This window comes from Seriola aureovittata, chromosome 13, assembly GCF_021018895.1.
Source record: "Seriola aureovittata isolate HTS-2021-v1 ecotype China chromosome 13, ASM2101889v1, whole genome shotgun sequence".
NCBI lineage: Eukaryota > Metazoa > Chordata > Actinopteri > Carangiformes > Carangidae > Seriola > Seriola aureovittata.
This window is the reverse complement of record NC_079376.1, coordinates 23,486,306-23,495,887: the sequence shown is the minus strand read 5'-3', so window position 1 is coordinate 23,495,887 and position 9,582 is coordinate 23,486,306. Positions and strand designations below refer to the sequence as shown.

At 45.0% G+C, this 9,582-nt stretch overlaps 1 protein-coding gene across 1 annotated transcript; it reads right to left on the bottom strand.

Moving 5' to 3' along the window:
• Window positions 1-1,650: 1,650 nt before the first annotated feature.
• Window positions 1,651-9,358, bottom strand: osr1 (odd-skipped related transcription factor 1). Its single transcript, XM_056392725.1, has 3 exons — window positions 9,032-9,358; window positions 3,633-4,325; window positions 1,651-2,229 (listed from the first exon to the last, which is right to left on the bottom strand). Exons 2-3 carry the CDS (start codon window positions 4,298-4,300, stop codon window positions 2,097-2,099), a joined length of 801 nt encoding a protein of 266 aa, XP_056248700.1. The 5' UTR covers window positions 4,301-4,325; window positions 9,032-9,358; the 3' UTR covers window positions 1,651-2,096.
• Between the last annotated feature and the right edge of the window lie 224 nt (window positions 9,359-9,582).

Here is a 9,582-nt window from a genome sequence, read left to right as displayed (position 1 = left end):
GTTGTCTGTACTGACCAGGTTTCGGGTTTATATAACCTCCCCTCTATTTCTAAAATCCTTGAAAAAGTGGTTGCTAACCAGTTATGTGATTATTTGGATAGGAATGGTCTGCTTGAAGATTTTCAGTCAGGATTTAGAGTCCATCATAGCACAGAAACAGCTCTAGAAACAGTTACTAATGATCTTCTCATGGCCTCAGACAATGGACTCGTCTTTATATCTTAGTGCTGCATTTGATACCATCGATCACAGGATCTTATTGCAGAGACTACAACATGTCTTGAACTTGGCGTTTAAGGAACTGCACTAGGCTGGTTTAAACCGTGGATTCCAGTTTGTTCATATTAATAATGACTCTTCTATACAAACATGGAGTGTTAATCATGCAGTTCCACAGGGCTCTGTGTTTGGACAGATACTTTTCACCTCATATCTGCTTCCTTTAGGGAATATCATCAGGAAGCACCAGATAAATGTCCACTGTTACGCAGATAACACCCACCTGTAACTATCTATGAAGCCAGATGAGACTAATCACATTTCCAGTGTGTCTTAAAGACATAAAGACCTGGATGACCTGTAATTTTCTAACTGAAGTTATTCTACTCGGCCCTATCTGATAATATACTTTGGCCCCCAGTGCTACAGTGACAAACCTTGGGGTCATTTTTGACCTGGACATTACTACTAAAACAAGTCTCTCGGACAACCTTCTTCCACCTGCTGAAAAACTAGTCCATGCATTTGTTACCTCTAGACTGGACTAACTGCTGCAGCAGAGGACTGACAGGAATTAGAGAAGAGATCTTTCCTGTGTATCTTCAGTGGATCCCTTTAAGATCCGGAATAGAATTTAAAATCATCCTCCTCATCTACAAAGACATTAAAGGTCAGACACCATAATATCTTAAAGAACTCATAGTTCCCTGTTATCCCAACAGAAAACTCTGCTCTCTCAAGTTTCTAATCCCCTTTTCAACCATATTAGCAGGTATAAGCAGGTTTTTAAACCCGATAATAAAAGCCAATTGACCCCCTTTTCCACTGCCAGTGGAATTTGTCTCTCTGTTCGGACTGAGGACACACACAACTGCAAGGAGCGACGTCATCACACGCACTTATGGAGAACACACAACAGTGAGCTGCCACACTGTGCAGCTGGTAAAACAGATCTGTCACGTCTCATCCCCAGGTTGTTGCTCCTGTCAGTGTTGGACCCAACTCCCAGTCTGGGTTCAGCAGGAAGAGGCAGCTCAGGTGAGTCCTGAACCAGCCCTTTGTCATGCTGCTATGGGTCCAGACTGCTGGGGGAACTCCCATGATGCACTGAGCCCTCTCTCTCTCAGTCTCTCTCTCTCTCTCTCTCTCTCTGTCTCTCTGCCAATGTATTTATATCATACATCATGTCATTTACCTTGTATTTCTGGTGGGGACGTGATCCAACCTGTTTCTGACCCAGCTACAGGTGTACTCTGCAGGTTTCAGCAGCAGCTCCATGTTACACTGGATATCAGTGTTTCTCTCAGAGATCTGCACTAGTCTTCACTAGAAACAAAACCCACAGGAAACTGCTGCAAGTTCACAGACAATGACCCCCCCCCCCTCCCCTCCCCTCCCTCCCTCATACAGCAACACTTCACAGCCAGAAAGTTACAGTAAAATATTTTATTTAGAAATGATTATTCATTTTGAAATTAACTTTAAGAAATCCAGTGATATATGTAAATAATCAATAATCAGGTTAAAGTGCAAAAATACATTTTTGATATAATGCATCTGTATGAAAATATCATTGGAATGTGAAAGGATGAAAATGTTAACATGGCTTTGATCTTTTATAAAGTCCCTTTAATAAAGTCTTTGGATTTGAAGCTTCTGAGCAGCCACAAGGTTTTTAAGGTCCGTTCACAGTCCACACGTCCACCAGGTTCTCTGATGACTGAATCTCACCTCTCTTCTTTAAGTAAAACGTTTGATCCTTGAGTTCACGTAGAAACAGCTGAAATGAAAAGTCTTTGGTCGGTGTCTTTGGTCCTGGTTTTCCAGTGTCCCCATCCTGTCCCTGCTGGGGGGGGGGGGGGGGGGGGGGTGTTGAATCACTTGATCTTGGCTGGCTTCAGTTCCTTGACCTGCATGTGTAATGTTTTGTGGACCGCCAGAGTCCTGGACTGACAGAAGCCCTTCCCACACTCCTGACATTTGAAGGGCTTTTCTTTGGAGTGGATGTACCTGCAGGAGGAACACAACACGACAGCTGGCGTTAGTTCATATTCAGAGGAACCGCGTCAGATTTCAACATCATCAACGAACCTCAACAACCCTTCATGACCCCTTCATGAGCCCTCCTCCACATTCTTTCAGGAACAGCTCCTATGAGTCTTTGTGATGATGCTGATGTGTGGTTGGTTTAGAACAAACTAGAGCTCTGTAGAAGCCTGATCTCCACTCTGTCTGTGCCAGACTCGGTCCAGACCTCATCTAGACCATGTCCCAGTGTCACTGACTCCTCTGAGCAGACACCAGGCTTCAGTCTGTGTCTGTGTTCAGGCTCAATGTGGTGACAAGACTTCAGGAAGCTGTTGCAGTCAAATAGTTTGATACTCTAGTTACTGATGTTGGAAAAGGAAAGACGCAGAGGCACAAATCAGCTGAGAGAGACAGGAGCTGAGGCGAGAGTGGAAAATGTCTGAATCTGTTTGATAAACAGGAAAAGTGAGAGAGAGAGACTGGGAGGAGATAAAAGAAGAACTGGAGAGTTTTGAGTCACACACGCACGCACACACACACACACACACACACACACACAGAGCTGTGTCCAGCTAACATCTGTAACATCTGTACAGTCTGATGTTAGTCGCTGTAAAGATCTGTGACCTCAAATGTCACATAATAAACGTCCCTGCCGTTTTTGTATTATATCATTTATATGTTAGTGTATATATAATATTTCCAACAGTATAAAAGCAGACATTATGTTCATTATAAACTGTCAGTGAATGATAAACTACAGACTCCCTCTCTCTCTAAAAACTGGTCCATGTAAAGTAAAATACAAAAATATAAATAATAATAAAGACGCTCCTCTCTGTCACAGTCTGACAACGACATCACTGACACGTCTGTCTGTGTCTGCATGATGATGATTAAATTCATTTCTATTTACTTTGGTGGAATCATTGTAATGTCAGCATTTACAAACTAAACCTTCCTCCACTGACCCTCACAGCCGGTGAAGACCAGCGGAGGAGTTTCAGTGTGTCTCAGTGTCCGTCTCATCTGACAACAGCTGTGCTTCACTTTTAATCAAACTGTCAACACAGCCTACTTCAGGTGTATTTTCTTCAGTTTTCTACACGTCACTACACCGACTGCAGAATGCAGGTGACCTACAGTCAGAACTGAACCTGAACACATCCTGAGCCCCCCACAGAGGGAGGAGCTCCTCACACTAAACGCACCAGCCCTCCTGTGCAGACATGGTCACAGTGAAAAGTCTGACCACATCATCAGTAAGGTGGACATGATTGATATGGTGTGTTGAGGCTCAGTGAGGAAGCTCTCAGCGGGAGAGAGAGCAGTAACTGACAGACAGACATCAGACATATCTAACCCATCGCAGTCTGTCACCTCACCTGTGGTCCCGGAGGTGGTCCTGTCTTCTGAAGGCCTTGTGGCAGATGTCGCAGGTGTACGGCCTCTCGTCCGTGTGCGTCCTCTCGTGGATCAGAAGGTTGTAGGACTTGGTAAAATGGCGGCCACAGAACTTGCAGACAAACTCTTTCTTGGTCTTGGAGGGAAGTCGGCCTCGGCTGGACTTCCGCTCCGGCGAGGAGAGTTTGGTCACATCCAGGAGGCATCCCAGGCCGGCTGAGGCGGAGTGGTGAGACGAGGCCTGCGCCGCGGCAGCGCCTGACATGCTCAGGTCCTCTGCCTTCAGGTAATCGTCCTGGGTGGCCGCTGCTGCCAGGTTGGCAAAGTCAAAGCGGGGCTTGTTCTTGGAGCTCTGCAGCAGCTCTGAGGAGCCCTGCTTGGGCTGCAGCAGGTGAGGGAATATGGGGATGGAGGCCATGGAGGAGAACTGGGCCGGCAGCTTGGAGATGGTGCAGCGGGGCAGAGCCAGCGGCGGGTAGCCCAGGGTCCACTGGTGGAGGTGGATGGCGTGCAGGGCGCTGAAGCTGTAGACGCTGTGAAAGTGATCAGCCGGCAGCTGGAGGCCGGTGGAGCTCTGCAGGAGGGAGTAGTTGGCCAGCTGGAGGGAGGGGTGCAGGGGGACCGGTGCTGGCAGAGTCTTGCTGCCCATGGCTGCTACACAAAGGCCAGCAGGTCTGGAGGAGACAGACACATCAGCTGATTATGATGTTGTACAATCATCACATTTTATGTTTCTAACAGGTGAAGTGCTTGAAGTATTTCATCACACACTAAGACACTAAAAGAAACTGCACCACATTCTCTCTGAAACACATCATCACTCCATTATTCATCATTGATTCATAACTGATTCTCCCAGCAGAACCTGCTGCAGACAGGAGGGCGGTTCTGCAGACAGGAGGGGGGTTCAGCAGAGAGGAGGGGGGTTCTGCAGACAGGAGGGGGGTTCTGCAGACAGGAGGGGGGTTCTGCAGACAGGAGGGGGGTTCTGCAGACAGGAGTGGGGTTCAGCAGAGAGGAGGGGGGTTCTGCAGACAGGAGGGGGGTTCTGCAGACAGGAGGGGGGTTCTGCAGACAGGAGGGGGGTTCTGCAGACAGGAGTGGGGTTCTGCAGACAGGAGTGGGGTTCTGCAGACAGGAGGGGGGGTTCTGGTTCTATAAGAGGGCAGGGTTTGTACCTGCTGGAGGACTGAGAGGTCTCAGGTTCTCAGGTGGTTCATGGTGGATTCAGGTAGTTAAATGTTCGACTCCTGACTGATTGATTTATAAAGGTAAAGTACTGAAACCCATAAACACGTTTGATATGTAGATACCACCCCTACCCCACCCCCACCTACACACAACCTCCTCACACCTCACACAACAACACACACACTTCCGCCCAATACACATCGAGTGTGACGCTGCTGTTGAAGCTGAAGTGTGATGCTGATCCACATGATACGAAGCTGTAAGACTTACAGGAGCTTCCTGCACACGTTTTTAATTTCACTTTGTTCAATATTTGCACGCGGTGACGTCAGGATGCTCGGATCACGGTCATGGCTCTACAGACTCATTTGTGTAATGTGATGAAAGTCAAAAATAGGTGAAAATCACCTTTTAAAAAGTAAAAGTAAATAATGATTTTCCTCTGCAGTTTTGTCTTTTCTAGTCTAATTAAAAGAAGAACCTCTAACATGGTTCTTTTAAAGTTGGTTCCAGTCTTTTAGAACAGGGTTCTAGTCACAGTGGAGATGGAGAACCTCCACTGATGACGGTCCTCACCAGTCCACTAAGACAAATGTGTGTGTGCGTGTGTGTGTGTGTGGTGAGTGAGTCAGCAGAAACATAACCATTGGCAGCATGAAACACACACACACACACACACGCACGCGCACACACACACACACACAGTGGCGTTGTGTTTCCTGTACATGCCCGGGGCTGTTGAGGCAGAGACAGAAATACCTGTGAGCTGTTAAATCAGGTTTGATTAGACAGAACAACAATAGACAATAAAGTATCTTTGTCTGAGGAAGATGATGATTGACAGGAGCCACAGGCCCCGCCCCTCATCATCTCACACGGCCCTGACCCACAACTGCTACACACACACACTAACACACTGACACACACACGCTGCACTGATCACTCTGCTGAAGTATTTGTGTTTTAAACTGAGTTTCTCGTCCAGATGCTGGAGGAGTTTTTACATTTACCTGACATGATGCTTTAATGTAGTAAATATATAATTGACCAGAATATGACCCGCTGACCACACAGCACTTTATAGAGTTAAAATCATTTTAACTGCTGCTTATTAATCCATCAGTAAAATAATCCAGTGTATTACTTGAGTTATAAAAGAGAAGAAGAAGAAAATATGATAAACAGTGTAAAACTAGAGGTTCACATGAATGTATCAGTAATTTAATTTAAAGAGTCCATCCGTCAACATTAGTACCTTTACCTGGTGAAGTATATTTTCTGGTTTAAATTTATGCTCTTTAATTCAGAGCTTTTCCTGTTAATTAAGTCTTTCTTTTTTTATTCAGTATTTATTCTAATTAAGTGTTTTTTTAATAGTCTATATTTTAAAAAGTCTTTTTCTTCCTCGTGTCGTTGTTTCTAGTTTCCAGGTCGTCGTTACTTCTTCCTCCAGTATTTACGGCGCAGTTTAGTGAAACGCATCTGTAACCATCACCTGGAAAAATCCAGATGTTTCCTTCTGTTCTTTGACTCGTCACAGTTATCTGTCTTTCATGATCGTGGCTTGTTGCTGAGCCCGTGTCAGGCTGCAGAGCTTCTCTGGACATGGAAACACTTCTTCAGACTCTGTAACCCATCAGTGCAGAGTCACGTGGTTCATGCGGTTCAGACCCTCGTCCCTGCTCGTGTTCAGGCCCCAGAGTTTTCACATTTCTGAAGCATGTGTCGAAAGTGATGAAATGATGCAGCCAACGATTTCTTAATTTGGACTATTCAGGGAAAAAAGAATCCGTTCTCGTGTCGATACAGACTGAGAAATAAAACAGAAGTGGACTTGAGGAGTCAGAACTGAGGGAAAAAACCTGGTTCTCCCAGACTCATTGAAGGTTTGAAGAAGAATTAATGTGACTGTAACTTCATCTGAAACTGTAAGACACCGAATGAGTGGGTCATGTCGCCAGCGGCTGCGCAGCAGAGGACGGAGCTGCTGAACAACCTGGTGTCAGACTCAGATATACGCACACACACACACACACACACATTTTTATTCCTGCCGCAGACGTTGGAATAAACAGTAAATAAGAGAAGTGCAGCGTGTGGCGAGCAGCTCGGTAAACTCTGCAGAGTCTCTGGAATGAGCAGCTCTAACAGCTCCAGCTGCCCCCTGTGGTCTGCCTCCTCTGATCATGACGCAGAAGTAATTGACTTTTACTTAGGAGGTCATTAGAGGAGATAAGTGGTGAGCTGCTGAGCCTCTCCTCACCTTTAACCCTTTGATGTCTGCATACCAGGGGCCCCAGACCCTCACAGACATGTGGCCCTCAGCTCAGGCACAGAGACTCTCACCTCCATGTAAACGTGATCAGTCTGAGTGTAGTACACACCCACACACACACACACACACACACAGAGCCTCATATTATTAATTGATGTGAACTGTTCTTCCCGGGTCCAAACTACGGAGACACACGTCATGTCCTACTTTTTTTTTTTTAAATTATGATTTAATTTTAACCTTTAGTGACCTCACCTACACTGACAGTGTTCAGTAAACTGTGTCTCAATATATTTAAATTTTATCCAAAGGCTTCAGTGAAAAATACTAAAAAAAAAATGTTTTAACTCTGTGATCTAATAAAATATCTGCTCATGTAGTAAAACTGGTTATAACTGATTCATAAAGTCAGAGCTGAAACCAGCCGTTCACAGGTTCCTGACTTCATGTTCTGACCTCGTCTGATCAACAGAGTGAGTTTCTGAAAGTTTGAGCTGAAGTTTTTACAGCAGAAAAATACAAACGTTTTCATTCTTTCAAAAAAACAGAATTAGAGAAAAGTCAGAACAGTAATGAGCAGCAGTGGTTTTGTGAGATGTTGGAGAACCAAAAATAATAATAATCTACAGACTAGTAACTATAAATATGCTGTCTCCTTATTAAAGATACACATTATTCATACTATTTCTTTCTCTGCCTGTTTGAACCCTGGTTATAAATTCTGTTTGACAGCAGTTTGGAACATTAATTATCTGCAGTTGTTTTGAGAGCAGTGGAGGGGAAGCAGTTATTTATGTAATTTATTCACCTACAAACATGACAGATTTTTATTTAGTATAAGCACTTGAAGTCTGTTTGGGTAAAAGCGTCTGTCAAATAAATGTAAATGTAAATGTTATATAAAGCAGTTAATATTAGCACCAAACAAAACGCATTTAACACATAAAACTATGTAAGAGTTTTCATGCTTAAGGGGAATATTTAACTAATATCAAACTCATAATACTTCTGTCATTTACCAAAGCACAGTGAGTGCAGGACGTCTACCTGCCGCTCGGTGGAGTTTTATTTGAGTGACAGATCTGGATCTTCTTTACACCGAAACCTAGTGACTAACATTTAACTGACTTTCTTCTTTCACACTTCCCCATGTCCATACACGGCCGCCCTGGCTCCCTCCACCCTGTGAGGCGCCCTGTGCTCCGTGTGGGACACCTCCACCAGGATCTGATCTCCAGGAGCTGAGGTGATGAGGAAAAAGGCCTGACACCTCTTGTGTGATGCATATGGACTTTGTTTTGATCCAGGACTTCATTAATGAGTGAAAACGTGGAGGAAGACTGTCAGAGGATGAAGGTGTCAGAGCTCCAGAGCAAAGAGGATCTCCTTCTTCTAGTTCTACTCAGGCTGCAGTTCACTGAGCAGCATTTAAACCTTTGTTTAATGCTCACTGACCTGAGACCTGAGACCTGATCACAGCGGGTTAACATCAGAATTAAAAAGGATGTTTGTGAGCTGAAAACTCTCAGAACTGATTTTGGAGTTTGTTTGTGTAGAGAAGGAAACAGGTTTTTGAGAAGGTTCAGTGTTTAAGAACAAACATCACTGTTTTCTCTTTATTTACCATTTATTTTTCAATCACTAAATATAATTCCGCACGTGTAGAAAATGGTTGTTAATATTGAAGATAATTTAAATGCATCATTTTAAAGAAGTGAACGTTAAACACCTGTTGCACGATCCTCTGCATCTAAAACCCATAAGTCCTTTAAATAACGATTTTAATCTACATCATTAGTCGCTGAATCAAATGCTGATTTGTGTAATTTTACATTTAAAAGTTAATGAAATCTAAAGAACCACCTATAAAACTCTGTTTCCCTCCATGGTTAATAAAGCAGACTGAGGACTCACCAGTCTGTTCAAAAAGTCCTGAGCTCGGGAGTCCTGCCGGAGGTTCAGGCTGAAGCCCGCGGAGCAGCCTCGTTCAGCGGGTGGATGAGTTCATGAGAGGCCGGAGCGGCATCCTCCGCTGCAGCGTCTCTCCTCCTCCGGTAACCCTGGTGTGATCTGATGTGAGCGGGTCGGCGGTGTGTGGAGCAGCTGTGTTGTCGGGACGCCTCTCCGCTCCAGTGGTTCGCGCTCTCAGCTGCCGCCGCCTCTTTATTGCAGCGCAGAGTCCGGCTCCTGCTGGCGCGTCACTCAGCCAACCCATACACACGGCAGCATCACACACCAGCATCGCTGCTATATGATCCTGTGGAGTCTCATGTGCTAATGCTTCATTCTGCTTCTTGGCGTGCGCGCGCACTGGACAGGAGTGGGCACGTGGAACGAATCAGAGCTGATTATTTATTTTTAAAACTTAGAAATCTGAGCCAAGTTCCTGACTGTGTCCCCTCAGAGTCTCTGACAGGCTGGTAACTGACTGCAGGTCTCCATGAGGAGCATGAGGGTCTGACAGA